We start from the raw sequence: 22,387 nt of genomic DNA, 5'->3' as shown, positions 1-22,387 counted from the left end.
AGCCCTTGCCTCGCAACGCTGCCAGTTCTGTTAGCTCTACGCCTGCCGAAGACACAGACGTCCATCCCCGTGAACACTGGTTTGCGTATATTAGCTGTGACATATGAATCAAGATGCTATGACTGAAAAAAATTGATTGACAGATGATTGTTGATGTAAGATTGGCCGAATTTAGGTATTCAGGCTCACGCATAACTAACTGGCCTGCATAAGATAACGAAAAAAACAAAACAGATTTTTAAGAGGAGTTTTTTTTTTTAAATAAACAAATTTCTAACTTTTGGGACAATATTGTCTAATAAAGAGTACATTTATATAAATGTTTAAGCCAGAATGATTTGACATTTAAATATGACTTCCCTACGACTTAAAAGACTTGCAGCTGTCTAAATGGTATCGACTTGCTGCATTTAAACACATTTTTCTTCTGGAAATATAAAAAAGATAAAAGATTACTTTCGTCCTTTTTTCACAACTTTGCTGTTTTTTTGTGTCGCATTCATTTCAATAAAACGCAAATATTTGTGGCTGTGATGTGACGATCGTTAGGAGGCAAATGTTATACTTCTGGTTCAATGAATCAGAATGTTTCAGTTATGCTCAGAAAAATCAACCAGTCAGCAGGTCGATGTGGCTCTGTTTTGTGTTTCAGACATCAGGCTGTAAAATAAGGCAGCATGTAAGCATTTAAGACAGGCTGACTATACTGAATGCCTGTTTTTCTGGTGGCAGAGTTAAATGTAAACCAGCATGTCTTGAATTTGAACTGAACTTAAAAAGAGCTAAGAAAAACCTCGAGAACATGGACGCCTTTGTAAAAAGCTCAAGTACAGATGGTCTCATGAAAGTCTAAAGATTAAGTGGAAAACATGAGCTAGCCCACTCTGCACATATGCTGGTTAGCAGCATCAAGTTATACGAACAACCTTAAAAGTTATGACTTAAAAAAAACGTAACATTCTTTATCCTCTTAGTTCGTACAGTGTTTCTATTGAGTTGCTCATAAAAAGTTTTGTTGGCTGAAGCTTTTTCCAGGGAGCATAGAGCTGAAATGCAACACACCTGTCACACATTGCAGCACAATGCCTGTCAGTTGACTGAGAAATGGCTTTTACCGATTTACCGCACTTAAAAGACAAGATTAAACTATCTGAAAATATTCGCAGTCATTAAAAAATGAATATCAAGTTAAAACTAATAATAATATGCTGTATATTTTTAACGATTGTAGGAACATCCGTGCACAAATCGACTCTCTAGGCGAACTTTCCTGTGCAGGGTTGTAAGACTTCTGGCCCCCCCAAGTCCATTATTTGTTGACCCAGAGGCAGGTTGCAGACAGAAACTAGTTAATAAAAATACAACATTACAGACCAATTACCCTAATACGTTTTCAGACAGAAGGAGGAAGCCAGAGTATCCAGAGAGAACTCACAAATGCACGGTGAGAACATGTTAACTCCATGCATTGGTACCGTGCCAACATGCAGCTCATATAAGAACATGATTGATATAAACTTATAATAAATAATGCATAATTGAAAGCGTCTTCTGAAATATAGAGGGTTTTTTTTTATTTACCAAGAATTCTGCACCCATGCTTTAATATCTGCTAATGTATACTTTCTAAAGAATGAGTTTATGCAATACTAGACAACTCATTTACAGTAGTAAAAAATGATTAAGAAACTTTCTGCAGGTTTTATCGGAAATGTGTGCAAAGCTCATTTCCTCCTTTCAGCTGGAGGAAGTCCATCGAAAAGAAATGAAGTAATTCCAGATGAAAGAGCTAAACTCAAGTATTAAAGCTCATTTTTTTATTGCAAGCATCTTATAGCGGATTATATCTCTTTAATTGACATTTATGAGATTCTGCAAAATGACAGTAATGGCATTGTGCTGTGCATTCCAACTAGAAATGAGGATGATCATACGTGCAAGTGAAGTTAGTTTGACACTCACCTTTGTTCCTCATTGTGACGGCAGGAACTGAGCACTGAGTGCTGGAATCTGGAACTGTAAACTGCTGTTTGGGCAACTAGTCAAAGAAACGAAGAACAAAAAGGCATAAACGAAAGGAATATCGATTTTGGCTGCAGGACAAACGAATGTTCCAGGGTCAGTGGTGGACGGGGGAGTTTTACCTTCATCTTCACGTTGGCACAAACAGGCATGCTGTCCCTGCAGCCCTTGTGGACGGATGCATTACAGTCTGGAAAGAAAAGCAACATAGTGAGCCCGCTGACGGTGGTGGTGCTGGGGCCAGTGATTGTGTAAGTGTGGGGGGAGGAGGCGGGGGCTAGAAATTCTGACTGGTTTTCACAGTCAGCCAGGAAACTCCACCAGCCCGCTAATGAAAGCCAGACTGGAGCAGCACGCGTGATGCAACAGAGGGGCAATACTGCTGGGTGGAAAAGAAAAGGGGAAAAAAAACGACTAGCTTTGACGCACACACATGTATACTGCTCTACATGGGAAAATCTCCGTTTTGTAAACATTCCCATATTCATCATTTAGGAACTAAAGTCATAATTCATGCCTCCTAAAATAAGATTTGCAGTGTAATCTGATCCTGTTCAGACAGTCAGCGACTCCGATTCGCCTGTATCCTCTGGGAAACTACCCACAAAGCGTTTGTGTTTCATACCTCCAGCTAAACTCCTAAACAGCTGCAAGCGTCCATTAGGGAAGAGGCTGAAAAAAAAATGAAACACTGAGCAGGTCGGATCTTTCGCCTGCTTTGCTAAATTTTTATAGCAAAGTGTTTCTGCTGAATAACTTATCAGACATGTTGCGCAAATTACACCCACAAAGTATTGTCATTGTGGTTGGCGCAACATTTCTGTTCTGAAGATTACATCAGTAAACATACACTCTTGTTGCTGGTGAGATCATAAAAAAAAAGTCAAGTTTGGACAGAAAGGCAACAACGCCATCAGTGGTAGTTTCAGGTGCTGTCGGATTTTTATATGCATGATCTTTTTCCTCTTCCCCTAACAGCATTATTTGGTATTTCCCCTTTTTTCTGTAGACATCTAAGTAGACCCAGAAAATTGAAGACAAAGAAACACTGTATTTGTCTGCTAGATGGAAACCAGCCAGACATCTGTGAGTATAAACCTCCTTGAAAATCACAAGGCTCTGAAGCAGTCTGCATGGAAAACAAAAAGGGCTGTTTCTTGTCAGTTGAGTATCTGAGGCAGAATGTGACCATTCAGACGACGGCTGTAATCCATGGAGGAGCTAGTTTCTGCTTTTGAAACCCCCCTCCTTCTTGTGTAATAAGCTACATCCTCTTCTGGTGCTCCAGTCAAAACTATAATTAAAAACGCCTTTGTTTTCGGCTCTGACATATTTTGACGGTGCTGGTTTTAAAGTAGTCTGACTGGAGACGAGTATGAAGACAATTTAGGCATCCACAAATATGAGCTGCAAAAAAAAAGGGTACCAAGAAAGGCGGCCATTAGGCAAAGGAGACCAACTCTGATGATAGTTTGGTCATGCTGTATGATTACAGACGTCAACAGCAGCCTTTTATCTTTATTTTGCCACTGTTTGCTGAACTGAATGTTTTCTATGCTGCACATTTTAATGCAGTACAAAAACAAAATGCTTTCATTGGAAAACAACAGTAACAAATCAGTTTGATGTCGGTTTAACCCACTTACTGGTAATCAGCTGCACCAATCACACTCTCTCTATCTGATTCTTTAATGCCTGATATGCAGGTTGTTTTTTATTTCTCGTTTTGGTTGTAGAAAAGAAAGGTATTAGAGGGGAACACACCACTTGCGTCTGACTTTACAAGCTCAGATGCAATATTTTTCTGGCACACTGCTGAGTAAAGGCTCCCACTATGCCCCATCGTGCATCCGCAGGAGAGTTTGTCTCAGATCATAAAGCATAAACAGCCAGCTGGTGAATGTGTTTCTGTGATAGCTGCTCTAAAAAAGCTCAAGGAGGATCCCTGTTTTCCCTTTAGTACACTGTTAAATGAAATGTATTATTGATTTTTTTATGTCACACTGGAAGAAATTGAAATCTAAAAAAGTCATTTTTTCTTCTAATAAGTTTCCTTTTTTTTAATTGAGGAGGTAAGTGAGAAACTTTGCCAATGGAATAAGACAATTAGCATTTTAAATATGAAAAAAACAATTGCATTGTCTTATTTTTAGTGTATATTATGTAATTATATTATTTTAGAAGTAAAAATATTTATTCCATTGGCAAATCATCTTATTTAGCTACTCAGATTAAGGGTAAATACACTTAATTTATGAACAGTCAACTTATTTCTAGACTGTTTTTGCAGTGCAGTCTGTTCTGTTTGCCATATATGAAGCTGTCCGGTTTACCTTGCTATTCAGAGTATTTACTTTCTCTGTCTGAGTTGTGACTTTCCCATCACATTTGGAAATCAGTCTGAAATAGACCAAGGCTCCACGTCGGTCAAAGCTATGCCAGCACAGCTGTGGACGAACGTGTTCAGACTGACCAGCCCCATGTATCTCAATGAGATAAAATTGCTAGACTTCATAGAACCCGATGTTTCGAATCAAACTGTAGCTGCCATCAGAGTCAGCTGATTTAAATATTTTGTTGAAAACAAGAGTGAATACATACTTGTATTAAAGGGAAACGTTCAATCATAAATAAATAAATAACTTTCAGTAAATTTATGTTGTTTATGGACATGGGTTAAAAAACACATTAAGATTTAAGTAGAATCCGTGTATCATTCGTTCTTTCTATTTTCAATTGTCAATCAAAAAACAAAAAATAAAAAATTGACTGGTTATTTTGTTTTTTATGGTTAAACCAAAAACGAAAAAAGGATTTGTTTTTCATATATCAATTCTAAGCTCAGATCAAGAATACGAAATGGAAAAACGCAGAATTTGATTTTAATATTTAATCGGTACAGTTTACGTGACCCGGAAATAGCTCTTTGCGAGGCAGTGGGGTGATGAAGTGGCTACCATGGCGACGCTAGAACGCTGTTTGTTGTTGCTAGTTAAAAGTACAGTGCACAGAAAAGTTTCAAGAAAAAAGTTATACCTGGAAAATCCTGCTGATTTTCTCCGTTGTCATGTCCTCCTCCTTAAGAGTCACACGCTTGGATCCTCGACCGTAACTGTCCATGGCTGATAGGTCCGACTGCCTTATCTGGTGCAGCTTGATCGAACGTGGTGGGGGTAAGCATAGATATCCATAATAAAGCCTTTATTATGGATATCTATGGGGGTAAGCCAATTGTTTTTTTTAGCTAAAGCTCCACCAAACTTCCGGGTCATGTAAACTGTACCGATTAAATATTAAAATCAAATTCTGCGTTGCTGTCCGTTTTTCCATTTCGTATTCTAGATCTGAGCTTAGAATTGATATATGAAAAACAAATCCTTTTTTCGTTTTTGGTTTAACCATAAAAAACAAAAAACAAAATAACCAGTCAATTTTTTATTTTTTGTTTTTTGATTGACAATTGAAAATAGAAAGAACGAATGATACACGGATTAAGTAGGAACCTTTGTTTTTGATCCGCATGTCACGTTTTTGCCCATGGAAAAGATTGATTGACACAATTATTGGCGTCAATTCACGAGAACGCGGGTACGGACTCATGTTCTCGCCAAGTATGTGCTTGAGAAGAACACAGGAAAGTGTGGACTTGGTGAGAACGGGAGCATGCGGCATAAATCTGGGTTAATTGGAACAGAGGCGTACTGATGACGTCACCGCACGCTGAGCTCGTCTGGAACTGCATTTCACCTCCTGTTATTAATAGTCTTTCGATAATGATAAATTCTGACTTTTTTCCATGAACACAGTCAGATAAACGCAAATCAAATGATCATTTTAGCAATTAAAACAAAAATATCGCCATCAGAGCCAGTGGTTCTTCACACATGGCTATGGAGAGGGAGGGCTGCTGCAGACGGGCTGGGATTAGACCTGGCTGCCATTACCCTCAGAGCTCCGCTGATTGCCGCGGTCCTCTCAACTTCGGGAAATTTTTTTTTATTACTCATTAAATCAGTAAATGAGCCTTTTAGTGACGCTTAAAAGTGTAATGTTCTCGCCTCAAATGATCTTAAAACGTACTTTTTTTGAACAATGGCAACAGAAAAGAGAACTTTTAACTTAATACTCTGAACTTAATACTTGAAAGCTGCTGCTGCAGTGCATGCTGGGACAGCTGTCAATTTTATCAATGGCTGATGCATGCTGGGTAAAGAGGGAGGCGAGAGAACAACATCCAGGGACTTTGTCCGTTCTATGTCTGCTGTTCTTGTGAATTTGAGCAGTACTATGGCTGAAGCTGATGTCGTTTCACGAGGACACGAGGACATTAGAACGCACAAGTGCACATATTGAGAAACGGCCTCGGACTGTTTTCCAAGAAGTTGCACCAGAAAACTAACGTCGTTTTTGTGAGAAAATCTTTATAAGTAATTTTTTTTCCTCTGGAGTTTATGCAGTCAATGAGTTTTTTTTTTACTTGTATTTATCTGTGTTAACCTTTATATTTGTTTTTAGATAATTTGGGTTTCTGTTCTCCTTCTTAGTTCTGACGGCACTTTTTGGGGGCTTTGTAAGACATGACCACAATAAATGGCTGTTAAAACCAAACGAACCACATTGAACCTTGATTATCTCTAGAGGAGACTCTTAACCCTGCCTGGTGTGATTTGGTCTTTAGATCAAAATAATCTAAATGAACATATAAAGCTTTTCCTACAGTGAACATATCAAGTAAAATATAAGCACTAAAGCCCTTGAGGATACCTGGTTGAGCCAATCATTGCAGTTCAACTACCATCAGGCATTTGAGATCAGTGATAAAGAATCTTCAACCATTGACATTGTGACCTGCTCCTCTATGCAGACATTTTTAAATCAGCAACATTTGAGAGAGAGTGCAATTAGAGGGAGATGGGATATGAATAAGAAGTTTTACTTCTTCATAGGCCTTTTCAGACAATTTACAGTAATCAATGTCATTTCTCTGGCTTTATATACCGACAGGTTTATTTGGTGGAGGGTTTCGCTTCTATTTATGTTAAGATGAAGTTAGTTTGAAAATTATTTGGTTTGGTTTATGTTAACTAGTCTTTTTTGTGTTTATTTTGAGGATTCATGTATTGCTGTCTGTCAAATTGTCTGAAATTGTCATAAATAAATTACTATTCATTCATTGATTTCTTATTGGTGAATCCTAAAGACATGAACTGAGGTACTGGATGTCCCTGCATCTTATCAGTTTGTGTCTTTTTCTTTTAACTCAAGTTTCAAGTTATGGACTGATTAAGGAGGGATTTTGCACATTTTAGGAAACTTTTTCGAAAACAAGCGGCAACAGAGAAAGACAGAGATGGTACTTACATGTGCAGCAGAACGCCTCTTTGCCATTAAAAGCTCTATTGCACTGGGAGCACTGGATGGACTGGTTGGAGCTGACTGCTGTAAACAGATGTCCGTTCACAGCCTTTTTGTCTTTCTCCTTGCCGTCTTTGTCCTTGTCCCTTTTGTCTCGATCTTTTTCCTGTGCGAGGGAAAATGACGAGAGTTTTGTTGTGAGCCGTCTGTAACTTTACTTCAGCAATTACTTGGACACTTTCACTTTCAAATTGGAAATTTTAAGGAAGAGTGAGACTCCCAGTGAAGCCCAGGTTTCTTGCAGAGAGGAGTCCCGTACCAGACGGTGACAAAACGTTCCGCTGCTCAGCCGGTGGCTTGTATTAAATTTCAATCTAAACCCCACTGAGTGACATGATTACTCTGATGTGCTTCCCAGCGGGTGGATGGGGTGGCGGGTGGTGGGAGGGGTTGCATAATAACTGATGCAGTCTTATGCACACAACACAGCATCTCATTAAAGAACAGTTAAAATTATCGTATTTCTCTGTGACTGATTAATTGTTTCAGCAATTAAACAAAAAGTCTGGATCTAACATTTTGGAATTGTACAGAAGCTGGACGCACAGGACAAGATTATCTATGACTAATATTACTCTTTAATAACTTCCATTAGAAATAGTTAGACCATGTGGGAAACAGAAAGTCATATTTATTGATGTTTCTAAATTCCTACCTCTTCAAAAGTATGTTTTTACTCTGATTTTATGAGATAGATTGACATAAAGTGGATAAAAAATTTACAGAAGAAGAAAAACAATAACAGTTTTTCAAATTAAACATCTGTAAGCGTCTGTAAGCACATTTATTTAGTCTAAGTTATTACTTGCAGACAGACTTTCTGTACCATTGAAAGCTGAACGTCCGGTTGGGTTGTGTCACAATCAGCTCTGTGCATCTAGAAACTAAATATTCCTCTTTGCTGAATATTTCCAGTCCTTTCAGATTTTACAAACCATAACCTCCATGCTTCACTGTGGGGATGGAGCCGCTTCTACTCTCCCTACCTGCTCTATAGGTTAAGGTCTACAAACACGTCCTTGCTATGTTTTCTGTTGAGCTTTTAACAATTTGGATTCAAACTGTGGTACACAGAAAAGACTGTCAAGGAACGCTATGGACAGCGGAAACATGCAAGAGGAGGAGAGTTTTGTGTCGGAGGTCGTGGATGAGTCTCCTCCATCATACATTTTTTATTTAGAGGAGGAAAGCGGGGACGAAGATGTTTTGGAAGAGGACGCCAGGGTGAAAGAAGCTTGGTTTGGTGTAGAAGGCTTACAGCTGTACATGTTTGAGCCCTTGCCTCGCAACGCTGCCAGTTCTGTTAGCTCTACGCCTGCTGAAGACACAGACGTCCATCCCCGTGAACACTGGGACGGAACTCAATGGGAAAGGAAATTGTTCTGATTTCAACCACTGCGTAAATTAGCTGCGACATATGAATCAAGATGCTATGACCAACAAAAATGTGATCGACAGACGACAGTTAATATATGAAATTTTCTAACTTTTGGGTCAATATTGTCTGATTAAGAGTACATTTATATACATGTTTAAGCCAGAATTATTTAAAATTTAAATACAACTTCCCTTGTGTTTGTTTTTCAGTTTTCTATCTGACTTAATAGATAATAATAAATGTTATTGTGTAATTCTCCCTGTTATTATTTTGTGTTTTAAATAACAAAATGGGAAAAATGTTCAACCTGAATAAATGCTCTTGGTAACGGAGCAAGATGACACACAGCTGTAGTTGCTATGTGGACACCCAGACTGGGACCCACATCTCTGACCTTTCCACAACAGGCTCCTCTTTCTGCATTGATGGACAAGCTCATCCCCAGCAGTTGGTCATCATTCACACACATACTCTTAAGTGAATCAGAATCCCATGAAGTGATGCAGACAAGAACAGAGCTTTCATTCTCTTGGATTTGCATCAGAGAGCCTCCACCCAAACCCAGAGGAAATGGGAAAATGGAGTTTTCCAGCTTGTTTTAATGGGCCAGCCCCAGGCCTCTTGGTTTGTGAGGACCACAAAGCTCTGACATAGTGGGGCTCATTTTGCCCGGTTTTAAGATGCCAAAAGGCTCACGGAGCCATTTCAACACACTGCATTCATTTTCACTTCCTGCAGCAACAACCGTCTGATCACAAACGAAAGATTTCAACAAAATTTAAAGGCAAGAAAAGGGAGAGAAAATCCAAACCACTTTTAGATACATTTAATCTAAAAAGAAAAAATCCTCCAAAAAACGAATCTTACAAGAGGAGGAAAACAATGGAATAAAAAAAGGAATGTGAGCCATTTTCTAGCTGTAAGAAACCTCCACAGGAGACAAAATAGCTTGTGACGTCTAAAACTCAGATAAAAACAAAGAGACATTCTAGTTTAATAAAGTCTAACCAACTCTGACTTCACTGGAAATAAGACAGCAGCCCAGAACTGAACTCTTTAAACATGATCTTCTGACAGCAGCCACTAAACTTTTACTGCAATGTGACTGGAAAACCGGAGCATTCTCAGAGCCTACCTCCGGGCAACCTTTTCTTCTCAGCGAGAAGCCTCGGCTCCCTGAGAACCTCCCGTATAACATCCCTTGTTTTGGCCGAGGGGCAGAATCTACAGCCAGTGCTGAGGCTCCATCAGGAACTCTGCAAAGAGGAAGTGACTGCAGCGCAACAGGAGGTGCTATTTCTGCAACAGCCCTTCAGTCCCTTCAGTCTGCAATAACTAGATCCTCTTCCACAACCTTCTCACTTTCAGTATCATGCAGAAAACAGAGCTCAGAGACTTTTGTTTTAAAACGGTCAAAGAACAACTGCGCGTGGGTTTTTGCGGTGCAGAATGGTCTGTCTGGGGTCGGCACTGCTTATGAAACCACAGATCATATCACAGACTGTTAAAATGGACTAAAACCAGAGGTATGGCGTATGGACGATATGTCTTCATCACTATCAATCACAGGCTGTGAAAATCTCTTTTAAGGTCGCTGAGTCTGGTCTTCCTGTTTTACTTCCTGTTCCCTACTCAGTGTCTATCTGCGGGGGCCGTCCGTCAGACAGAGACATCACTAAAAACTGCCTGCTTTATTTCCACAACAGGAAAACCAATCTGGACCTCTTTCTTTCAAACAGCACATTTGAACCCGCGTAGGTGCCGTTTCATGACTCAATCAGATCAACTCAGATATGAGAAACAGGAAGTTCATGCCTTAGAAGAAATCATAATGACATCATTTTTATATGTATACATGACAGAAGCAAGAAACACCACTTCCTGTGGAGGATTTCAACTTTTTCCATGAACCTATTTAGGGTTCAACGCTCCTTCCTTTAAAGGGGTCATAGAATGCAAAACAGAGTTTAAGTTGATGAATAACGATAGTTCAGTGGGTGAAATGGACGTACAGAGAAGTTCAAACCCCATCGACACTTTCTTGCTCTGCAAATCTTACAATCCTGAACTTCCACCATAAAACTGGAGAATCCAAATGAAGCACCGAATTGATGTAAATTAGGGGATGTTGCCTTATTTGGTTCTGGCCTGTACTTTTGACATAGAGATTAGCCAACTGGTTCACGACCCAAGAACATGAATAGAGGTAGATGGAAGACACCAGTATGCTGTTTATTCTTCAGTTGGGTTTACTTCTACAAGAATTACAAAGCAGGAAGTTTCTCTATTGAAAATGAGCCAGACCCACGGGCGTAAATGCAGTGTTCCAGGCTGCACAGAGAAAGGGGAAATTTTCCACAGTCTTCCCAAGCATCCAAAGACTCCAAAGGCACAGATTATTTTTGTCTATCAGAAGATCCCTGCAAAGTTTGATGCTCAGCTGTTCATTTTCTCAAAGAATCTTACAGAAGACAGCCTTCTTCAAAATCTTGGACAGCTCAAAGCAGGATTTGCTTAACTTCTTTTACTGAAACTAGGGGCTGTTCTGACCGTAAGGCCATCACAACTGCAAGCTGGAAGTATTAATTTGTTGCTTAGCCTTTGATAGCAATGCTAGCATATCTAGGGTGACCAGATCTGGGTTTCTGAAAAGGAAAGATCTCCCCACAGCCGCTTAGCAAGCAGTGAAATAGAAGGTCTGGAAGTGAAACTAAAATAAATGGTCCCCGCTACAGTGAGACATCAATGAATAACCTTAACCAATCACAAAAGACGGTCCGTTGTACACGATTGGTCACTGACATGTCAATCATGGTCGTCTGCTTGTCCTTCCCCCTGTGCGCGTACCCCTGACACATGAACAAATCGATCTCCTACGGCACCTTTAATGTAACTCGTTTCAGATTTCTTTAAAATATAATTCATACAATGATCAATCACTAAATTAATCGACAAGTGCAGCCCTAATAAAAATCTGTTGAATTCTTTAGATTTAGATTATTTGTAAAATATTTTCTGTAAATCCTACCAATCCAAAGTTATGGGCTGTGTTTTTCAATGAAATAAAATCCCAATGAATTAAAAAAAACTTGCAGTTTATGGTTATAAAGTGACAAAAGGCAGGACAGTTCATGTGCTCTGAATAAATCTGCTAAAATCTATAGGTGATATTATTTATATGTTGGCAGTTAATCCTCTCCAGGGTAAAGACTCAGACTTATTTGATAACAGAGACACATATTTGGGACCATAAATGGATTGTGAACTCCACAGCAGGCCTGCTGGGGAAGTCTGAATAGAGGAAGTTACAAGCCCTGAAGCACGACACGTAACTACCAGCTGTTTAGAGAAGCGGCAGTGAGGTTAGCAGGAGAGGACGATCCCTGTGTGAATGCAGATGCATCACAGTGCAGGAGAGTGAGCACAAAAGGAAACCTGGTGCTCCCTGGTACCAAATTAAAGGGATGAACGGTCACACAGAGAGGCAGCCTTTACTCTAAAAATAGCTCCTCCAGTGAGGTAGAGCATTCATTTAAAGTCGCAGGGAAGCAGCAGTTCCAAACTTTGCATTTCCAAATTCTCCCGAGTGGTGCACAACTTTACATGAGTGAATAAAGTGAATATGATTGGTCGTTTATCAAGGGGGCGGGATTGTTGGGGCAGAAGGTTCACAAACATGTTTGGTTGAGGCCGGTTTGTCGGAAGCATCTTGCTAACCAGTTAGCAACTTAGTGCTAGTAGGTTTCCAATGGAAAATTCCATTGGGATCAAGTAGCACTAAATTGGTGACTTAGAAACGACACTGTCAAGGAACGCTATGGACAGAGGAAACATGCAAGAGGAGGAGAGTTTAGTGTCGGAGGTCATGGATGAGTCTCCTCCGTCATCCATTTTTTATTTAGAGGAGGAAAGCGGGGAGGAAGATGTTGTGGAAGAGGACACCAGGGCTGTAGAAGCTTGGTTTGGTGTAGAAGGCTTCCAGCCGTACATGTTTGAGCCCTTGCCTCGCAACGCTGCCAGTTCTGTTAGCTCTACGCCTGATGAAGACACAGACGTCCATCCCCGTGAACACTGGGACGGAACTCTATGGGAAAGGAAATGATTCTTATTTTTTATTTCAACCGCTCCTATATTAGCTGCTACATCACACTCTTTGCAAGAAGCAAGTGCTTGAGTAGGAAAATCTGAACTTTTTCTGCTCGACAACAACCAATCAGAGAAAGGTGTTGGTGTCCTGTTACAATTTGCGGGCAATGATGCAGGTCGCCAAGCTGGGCTTGGATGAGACAAAATACTCTGGAAGCTTCCCTCGTGTAGAAACTCTGAACTGAACACCCTGAAATTTCTGCTTTTTATTTATCTTTCTTTATTTAATTCAATAAAACAGAACATAACCATTTATCCATGACTAATTCATTCATAACTCATTCATGTAATAACCAATATTGTTAATAAAAGCGAGGAAAAAGAAGTAAAACTTGCAATTTCTGCCCCTGTTTATATAGAATTGATCAAATAAAAACATCTTGTTAGATCAATTGTCTTTGTTTTATCAGGAAGGTCTTATTCAGCATATAACTAACTGGCATGCATAAGATAAGGGGAAAAAAACAGATTTTAAGATAGGATTTTTTTTATAGAAATTTTCTAAATTTTGGGACAATATAATCTGATAAAGAGTACATTTATATACATGTTTAAGCCAGAATGCTTTGACATTTAAATACGATTTCCATACGACTTTAAGGCTTACCCGCGTCTTCTTGTACATCTTGCTCTTGAGGTAGCTGAATGTCCGGCTGACTTTTGTGGTGTTTTTTCCCTCTGTGTCGCTCCGCAGAGGCCCAGGCTCTTCTTCCGATATACTGAAACACATGCCAGCATGAATCTGCAACTGCTGCAAACTACACAACACACCAGCTCCAACATTCCCTCAAAGGCTTCTTTATAGCACCACAAAGGCCAGGTCGACCCGTGGACCCAGCCCGCTGCTTCTCCACACTCCTCTTTATAAGACCATAAAGGTCATTGCGGCTTTGAAACCCTAAAGAAGCATTTCCCCATAATGTGTATGGCCACATTTGAACTTACCTGTATGCTACGGAGCCAGACGTGCTTGAAAACAGCCTTGTGCCTGAAAGGAAAGAAGACAGGAAGTGAGGTGCAGAAGTTTTTTATTTAAAACGATGTTCTTTATTGTGACAGGTGCAAACTGAGGTAGTAAAACCGTATGCAGGGCAGAGCAGCGTTGACCTTTCACTATGTACACCGGCTCACTAAGAAAACTTTTTATATTAACTGGAGCTGAAGGTTGTCAGGTTATGCCCTAGCTGCAAGGATTTGACAGGGAAAGGACTGAGACACTTCTAATGCATAAAAGCAAGATATTTAGCCTTTAGGAAGCCCTGTAGAACACAGTCAGAGAATTAAGGAATTGACATGGCTTCCTTTCACTTTATTGACTTTCAATCCTAATGGTATTTTGACTTCAAACTGAATTTTGGCTGCTTACAAAGAGTAACATTTTTTTCAGTTAAATAAAAATAATCATAAATATTGAGGAACCAGCTCTGCCCCACCCTCTGTCACCAAGACCCATTAGTGGCTGTGCATGTGTAGGCCCTTATGCATCATTCTCAAACATTCATTACACAAAACAATGGCTCGTTAGTCCTTTTTCAGGTACTGTAAATCAATGTCTTCTGCAGTTTCACCAATGCGAATAACAATTATGCAAGCAGAAAGACAAACCTGTCAATTGATTTGAACCATTACCTTTCCTCAGAATTCACATCCGCCATGTGAGGGATCACATGGCGGAGCATACTGTATCTCAGCAATAGACTGATCACCCCATATACACTATGATATATGGAGTATTAGTCCATGGGGAATCATACTTGTTTTGGATTCTCAGCTGCTAGTAACTTTTGTTTATTTCTTCCCACTCATCTTTGCCAATTTCCTGTCTGATAGGTAAATAATTAGCAGTCACCCAAAAAAAAAAAAAGAAAACGCTTTTCACTGAGGTTTAAATTGTTATTTTGTGTTGGCTGTACAATATTGGTCTTTTCTAAAGTATATTTGTGAGATTTGGTAATGGTTCTTTCTAGTAATCAGGTTGAAGACCACCAGTGGCCTCATATGTTGCAGGGTGGGCTTATTGCATCAGAACCACAAGTTGGTTTAAATCCTAATTATAAGTATGACTTTTTAAACTTTCAGTTAAGCCAGTAATCTTTTTATTGGGCACTGTAGGCTCTTGAATCATGTTCTGTGCTTTAATGTGCAAATGTTTAAACACAAAAGACAATAAGCTTAGAGTATAAAACTGGTCTATTATCAAAACTGTTATTTGGGATTCGTGGCTATAAAGGAGCTTCACACTGAAACACAGGGTTGAGTTATATTTGTACCATAACAAATTACTTCCATCCATCTATCCTCTGTCACGCTTATCCCAAGCGGGGTCACGAGGGTTGCTGGTGCCTATCTCCAGCTGTCTACGGGCGAGAGGCGAGGCACACCCTGGACAGTCGCCAGTCCATCGCAGGGTAACAAATTAAGTCTGAACAAATCATGTCTAATATTAAAAATTGCATTTTGCATAAGATGTTTCAACGATGCCCCCTGCCTCTCAGCCAGTGACAGCTGGTAAATGTTCCAGTGAACCTTAACATCATAATGAGGGTAAAGAAAATTATCATCTATTTGATGTGTTGCTTCTAGTTAAACTAGGCATGTTTTTGACACCCTTCAATCATCAAGTAATGACACATGGGGAATTGCCATCCTCTGCGTCAGTCTTCATTGCACATTTTACACTGACAGCATCAGTGTTTTTTAAGAAGGTAGATTTAACATGACTTTGGACTTCCTTGGCATTGTTCTTGTACATTTAGTGCTGGAAAAATTGGAGAAAAGTAATAAACAACAAGGTCTGAGTTTCCTTAGGCCACATATCCTTTGCACTTCATGAAATTATTACCTAATATGAAGGGAGTGGCGGCCTAGTGGCTAGGGCATAGTGCTTGGAATCCCAAGGTTCTGAGTTCAAGCCCCACTCCCACAGACTGCCACTCTGGCTCCCTGTGCACCGCACAATGGAAGCCCAATGCTTCCCAAGGGGATGGGTTAAATGCAGAGATTTCATTTTGTTGTTCTGTACTTGTTACAGCATATGACAATAAAAAAAATTTTTTTTGTTTGACTTTTTTTTTCTTTAATACACACTTGCATTTGTTTACCATTTAATTCCCATAAATAAAATCTAATACAAACATTTTACTTCACAAAAATCCCACGTAAATAGACTGATTCATTAAAAAGCTGCTCTTTGAATGCCCTAGATGTTAGAAAATATGTTATAATAACAGCAAAACTCATAAAAAAGGAGGTCTCTGAAGACAATACTGTATGAATTCAAAACAAAGAAATTGCTTAGACAAAAAATTAATAATTTATAGGAAAGCATTAACACAGAAGGCAATTGTGTCTTTGTACCTATAGTAGTTTAAAAGCATTTTCTTGATATATATATATATATATATATATATATATATATATAAATTCAATGTACCGGTAATCATGAAATAAGGTAATTCATGAAACTATGAAAAGAAGCTCCACAAACTATATGCACTAAATACATACTTTCATTTAATTATTTAATAATCCCTTAATCTGATAATTCAGTATGTCTGTCTCTTTTCACAACAACTTTTTCTCACTGTAAGGGAACAACTTTAATTATAAAGTGCACAATTTTGTGCATTTAAGGACCTGTGACTGAAGAGACATTTCAAGCTGTTTTAGCAGACGTCTTTGATGTAGATGTGTGCTTTTTGGAAATATATCAGACAAATTAAAATCTTCTTAAATCTGTTTGTTAAAGAATTTGACCTTTTTAAAAATGGTTTTTCTTTTCATTAAAACCTGGAGTTTAACAGCCACTGTATTTCTTTTTAGTTTTTTTTTTTTCTTTTTAGAAAAGTTAATTCTCAATTACTGAATATTACAAAAAAGGAATAAAAGATGTTCTTTGACATTTTCTTATTAACATCCACCTCACTTTTACAGGGAGTTTTACAGTTTATATGGACACTGCAATGTAAATAGACCAGAAAAACAGAAGAAGAAAAGGAGAAAAGATGAAAGAAAGAGGAGATAGAAAGGAGATAATGACAAAACATTTCAGTCTGCTTCATCACCTGTAACGAGATGAAAAAAGAACAGCACAACCGAAAGACATGGTACGAGACATACAATAAAGCAACATCTTGAACTATCGCTCCATATGTCCATATAATCTGTAAAACTCCCTGCATAATTAAAATTAAGCAATTTATATATATGAAACAAGTGGAACAATATGGCAACTGCCATACTGCTCCACTTCTGAAAGTAAAACATGTTGGGCTCTTTTTGGCATCAAGACAATTATTCTTATTGCCACATTGCCAGACAGGACACTGTTAAAAAAAAAAAAAAAATCTGTCACAAAGAACTTTTCCTTGATGACATCATCATACAAAAAAAAATCTATGTCATAAAGAACTTTTCCTTGATGACATCATCGTAAAGAAAAAGAAAAAATCTATGTCATAAAGAAATTTTCCTTGATGCAGGGGCGGATTTAGGAAATCTGGGGCCCTAGGCAAAAACAGGCAGGGGTCCCTCTGAACTGAGAAGACAACACATAAAACAGACCCATTCTACAGATGTAGAAATGTTAATAGAATAGACATCCATTATCTGTTCTAGGTTTTGTCCCTCTCTTCTTGTCCCTTTTCTTTTCGTTTTCCTCTCTATGTTTTGTACTCAGCAGACTTTTCATGCTGTCTCTAAAGGAATGAAAGATTTTTTCCAAGCACTAAGCTCACTTAGCTGATTGCTCCTTCCTGTGTTTCCAAAAAGGCAAAAGTATATAACCCAGTCCTTCATTTCACTGTAGACAAGCCATGATCTGCTTATCTGTTCTCCATTTTTCATTTGGATGAAATAATAGCTGCATGAATCATGACAGCAGACAAGATAGAGGAGAGCAGGAGGCGGGGTTACCAATCTACTCGCTCTGGAGAGCAGAGTTCGCTGCTTTTAGATGTTGTCTCCAAAGTCTCCAGTAGCAGAAAAAAGTCGCTAGATTTGGCGCTAGGAGCTTTTTAGAAATCAAAGTGCTAGAGGGGTCTGAAAAGTGGCTAAATATAGCGATTAAAGCGCTAAGTTGGCAACACTGCTCTTTGCATCATTTGTTTTCAAATGGTTTGCTGCTGTCTGTTTGGACATTTCTGAACATGTGCAGCAAATGGACTGATCCAATATTGTGGACACTGAAGGGGGGGGGCTGAGACACACTTAATATCATAAGTGTTCTAATGGCATTTTAGCCAAAGGATTTTTATAAAAAAATGTAATTAATGTGCACAAATAAGGAATAGTTGTATTAATCATACTATTATTTAACAGAGTTCTATGGGGCCCCCAGGAACTTGGGGCCCTAGGCAGCTGCCTAGTATTGCCTAATGGTACATCCCCCCCTGCCTTGATGACATCATCATTCTATTTATAGCTTCTATAGAATCTCTGAGTCATACAAGCTGGGATTTCGGATCAGTGTGGTTGGTATTTTCTGCTCAGAGATTTTTTGGTTTTAACGTACAAGAAAAATCTCAAAATGTTTCGCTGGAGTAAGATTTTTAATCTTTCTCAACTACAACAAATGCGTGAGAAGAACAAAAGAAAAATTCAAGAACTATCTGAACTGAATGAACAACTTGAAAAGAGTTTCTCTGAAACAATGCATTACCCTGATAAGGCAAAAAAAATTAAGGCTGAAAAAGCGTTAAGCAAAAAATATGAAAAAAGGATGAAGGAGCTTCAACTGGAGAAAGATCCCCAGAAGGTTTTCATGGAGAAAATAACTTCAGATAGAGAAAAGGTAAAAGCTTTATTCTCACAGAACAAGGAACTTATACATCAGATGGAAAGCATGGCAGAAGAGATGATAGATCCAAAACTAGTGAAAATTCGGTCCAAGGTTGCAAAAAAGCAAGTGATAATGTTAAGCAAATATAACAAGAATTTGAAAGAACAGGTTGAAAAGTTGACAAAAGATCTTTCATATCAAACTAAAGTGGCTAATAGTTACATAGAGGCACAAGAGTCGATTGCAGCGTTGGAGAATAGTAACAAAGACTTACTACAAAAGATTAAGGATTTTGAACCTCAGACCTCTATAAGGTTTGCCACTTTAAAAAAAAATGAGCAAGCACAGGTGGAAAAAGAATTAGCTTCTGTCATGAAAACAATCAGGCATGTGAAAGAGGAACTTCATCATTTTAAAACCTATTTTAGAAAAGATGTAAAGGAAATTGGTAACTGCTTTGATGGCCTTCCAAACAAACAAGCCCACTCAGAGGAAATCACAAATTTATATGAAAACTCAATTGACTTAGTTTCAAATACGAATGAATGTGAAAGGATGCGTGTGAAGAAGCTTTGGAAACCAAGTCTGTCACCAGTGATCGAGGTACCCGAAGAAAGTCTATCAGAGGACACAACAGGTTGGGAGACAGATGGTGGTACAAAGGACGAGTTGCAGCAACATACCATCGATAAGTTAGAACGAAAACTCATGTTCCTGGAAGATTCACTGGCCAAAAAGGACAAGGAAACAGCAAATTTGGTGGAGATACATCAGCAAGAACTGCAAAAGCAGGCCGACGAGCTTACAAATGCGTACTGTGTTCTACCTGAGCTTGCCATGTCTTCTCGTGAGATTCAAGATTTACAGCCTCGTTAAGAAAGACAATCAGAGGACACAGCAGATTGGGAGACAGATGGTGGTACAAAGGACGAGTTGCAGCAACATACCATCGATAAGTTAGAACGAAAACTCATGTTTCTGGAAGATTCACTGGCCAAAAAGGACAAGGAAACAGCAAATTTGGTGGAGATACATCAGCAAGAACTGCAAAAGCAGGCCGACGAGCTTAAAACTGCATACCGTGTTCTAGCTGAGCTTGCCATGTCTTCTTGTGAGATTCAAAATTTACAGCCTCGTTAAGAAAGACAATCAGAGGACACAACAGATTGGGAGACAGATGGTGGTACAAAGGACGAGTTGCAGCAACATACCATCGATAAGTTAGAACGAAAACTCATGTTCCTGGAAGATTCACTGGCCAAAAAGGACAAGGAAACAGCAAATTTGGTGGAGATACATCAGCAAGAACTGCAAAAGCAGGCCGACGAGCTTACAAATGCGTACTGTGTTCTACCTGAGCATGCCATGTCTTCTCGTGAGATTCAAGATTTACAGCCTCGCCAAGAAAGACAATCAGAGGACACAAAAGATAGGGAGGTAGATAGTAATGCAAAGGAGGAGTTGCAGCAACATACCATGGAACACAAGCCAACAGAAAAAGATGATGAGACTGCGTCTCTGACTGCATACAAGATTGAAGGGGACTGTGAGCTTGTCGCTCCATGACAGGAAAGGGATTCACCAGACGGCGAGACTGCGACTCTAACTGTAAACAAAGTTGAATGGGGACAGTGAGCTTGTCACTCTGCGACTGGAAAGAGATTCACCAGAGAGCACTCTCGATAAGGTAATGCGAAAACTCCTGTTCCTGGAAGATGCACTGGCCAAAAAGGACAAGGAAACAGCAAATTTGGTGGAGATTAAGGCTGCAACTAATATTTGAAAAATCGATGAATCGGCCGATTATTTTTTCGATTAATCGATGAATCGGACAAAAAATATTTTTTTATATTAAGCTCTTTATTCCAAAATGAACATTTTAGACGGAACAAACAAGCACACAAGTACAGGTTGCTCAATAACTGTACTGGTGCAATATGAAAAATTAATGTTTGTGTTAAAAATACGCAAACTTACATGAGAAATGTAGCTGTACATCCACAAAATATAGGGTACTTTGTTTCATAAAGCGCAAAAAAAGACAGGCATATTTGTTTTTAAAAGCCCCTAAGGGGTTCAAACAATAGGTCCCCCCATTTCAACAAATGAGTTTTTTTTTAGACTAGAAGAGTTCTGCCTTTTAAGACAGGAAAGTATAGCAGTTAAAGTTGCTACTTGAGAAAATACTTAACCATAGAGATAAAAATAGCCCTGTGATTCAAATTATAAATTGTATTTGGAATAAAAATGAGAGAACTAGGGGTGCTAAAAAAACACATCCTCCAAAGACAGATATTTACATGGGAATGTGGAATATAATTAATTGACATTTTACTGATCTTGCTGGATTTTATTCTGCTTTACTTCCATAAATTGCAGGATCTTCTTTACTTTATCTTTGCCAGAAGATTTAAACTTTAAAAGCCTTGCCCTCATAATTTGCAAGTTAATTTATTTATAAAGGCTATTTTAATTATTGTGATCAATTTGTGCCGTCAATCCCAGCGCATGCGCGCTTCATTTGCAGTCTGGACGCTGAAACATCCTGCGGCTCTGACTGCAGCGCTGATAGGGATTCCTGCGGGAGAACGGGGTTGGGACTGGGGAGGCGCCCCACGGCAGCAGCTGCTGCTGCAGGACAAGAGTAGGAACAATACATGCTTTCACGTAAGAGTCTCCAAAAGCCGCCAGTGACACCGTAAAAAGTCGCCATATTAATTGACATATTACTGATCTTGCTGGATTTTATTCTGCTTTACTTCCATAAATTGCAGGATCTTCTTTACTTTATCTTTGCCAGAAGATTTAAACTTTAAAAGCCTTGCCCTCATAATTTGCAAGTTAATTTATTTATAAAGAAAATATAAACGCTGCTTAACCTAATTCAAATGAAATTAAAAGTAAAATAAGTAGCCAACCTTATCACTGTCTGTAACCTACTAACAAGGTAAGGAAAGCATCAGATGAGCTACTTGAGAAACTAACGTTACGTTTCCCCACTTTAAAACGAAACAAACATTATCGCTCACCCTGCTGATCAGCTCTCTTCACTGTTTCCTTTTCAGGTGCTGCATCATAACAGTGGTGCTTCCGTGCCATTTTAATTTGTTTTTACAAAAGTTGCATGTTACGACTTTTGTCACTTTACAAAGCGCAGGCTGTCTGCGAATTGAGACGCAGCTTGCGTTTGCGGTATTGGTCATTAGAACAGTTGACGTTATTGCCTTTTGAAAACAGCCTTTGCTCACCTGCTCCGCTGGCTCGCTCTGCCGTATTTTTTTTTTCTTCCCCCGTTTCAATCAAGTGGCAGTGATGACGACGGCGGCGGATGACGCATTAATCGCGCGACACAACTAATCAATGATGAAATTCGTTGCCAACGCTTTTAAAAGTCGATTTTTATCGATTCGTTGTTGCAGCCCTACTGGAGATACATCAGCAAGAACTGCAAAAGTAGGCTGATAAGCTTACAAGTGTGTATCGTATTGTAGCCGAGCTTGCCATGTCTTCTCTTGAGATTCAAGATTAATAGCCTCGCCAAGAAAGACAATCAGAGGACACAACAGATTGGGAGACAGATAGTGATACTGTGCACTCAGCACTGTATTTCTCTTTTAGATTAGTTGAGATGAAAAATTGAAGTTTTG

The 22,387-nt window shown here is 39.1% G+C and overlaps 1 protein-coding gene across 8 annotated transcripts in view; it reads right to left on the bottom strand.

Moving 5' to 3' along the window:
- The window catches only part of LOC119788510 (A-kinase anchor protein 13), a 197,905-nt gene that overhangs the window by 33,019 nt on the left and 142,499 nt on the right, over positions 1-22,387 (bottom strand). For all 8 annotated transcript variants that reach the window (XM_038292879.1, XM_038292881.1, XM_038292874.1 and 5 more), the window contains 5 exons: positions 13,907-13,949; positions 13,569-13,680; positions 7,384-7,543; positions 2,145-2,212; positions 1,963-2,038 (listed from right to left, as the gene is read on the bottom strand). In XM_038292879.1, coding sequence (XP_038148807.1) covers positions 1,963-2,038; positions 2,145-2,212; positions 7,384-7,543; positions 13,569-13,680; positions 13,907-13,949 — 459 coding nt within the window. The remainder of the gene's footprint in view (positions 1-1,962; positions 2,039-2,144; positions 2,213-7,383; positions 7,544-13,568; positions 13,681-13,906; positions 13,950-22,387) is intronic.

The sequence above is a fragment of the Cyprinodon tularosa genome, unplaced genomic scaffold (genome assembly GCF_016077235.1).
Source record: "Cyprinodon tularosa strain WSP-4 unplaced genomic scaffold, ASM1607723v1 ctg319, whole genome shotgun sequence".
NCBI classification, from domain to species: Eukaryota; Metazoa; Chordata; class Actinopteri; order Cyprinodontiformes; family Cyprinodontidae; genus Cyprinodon; species Cyprinodon tularosa.
This window is presented reverse-complemented; position numbering and strand designations above follow the sequence as displayed.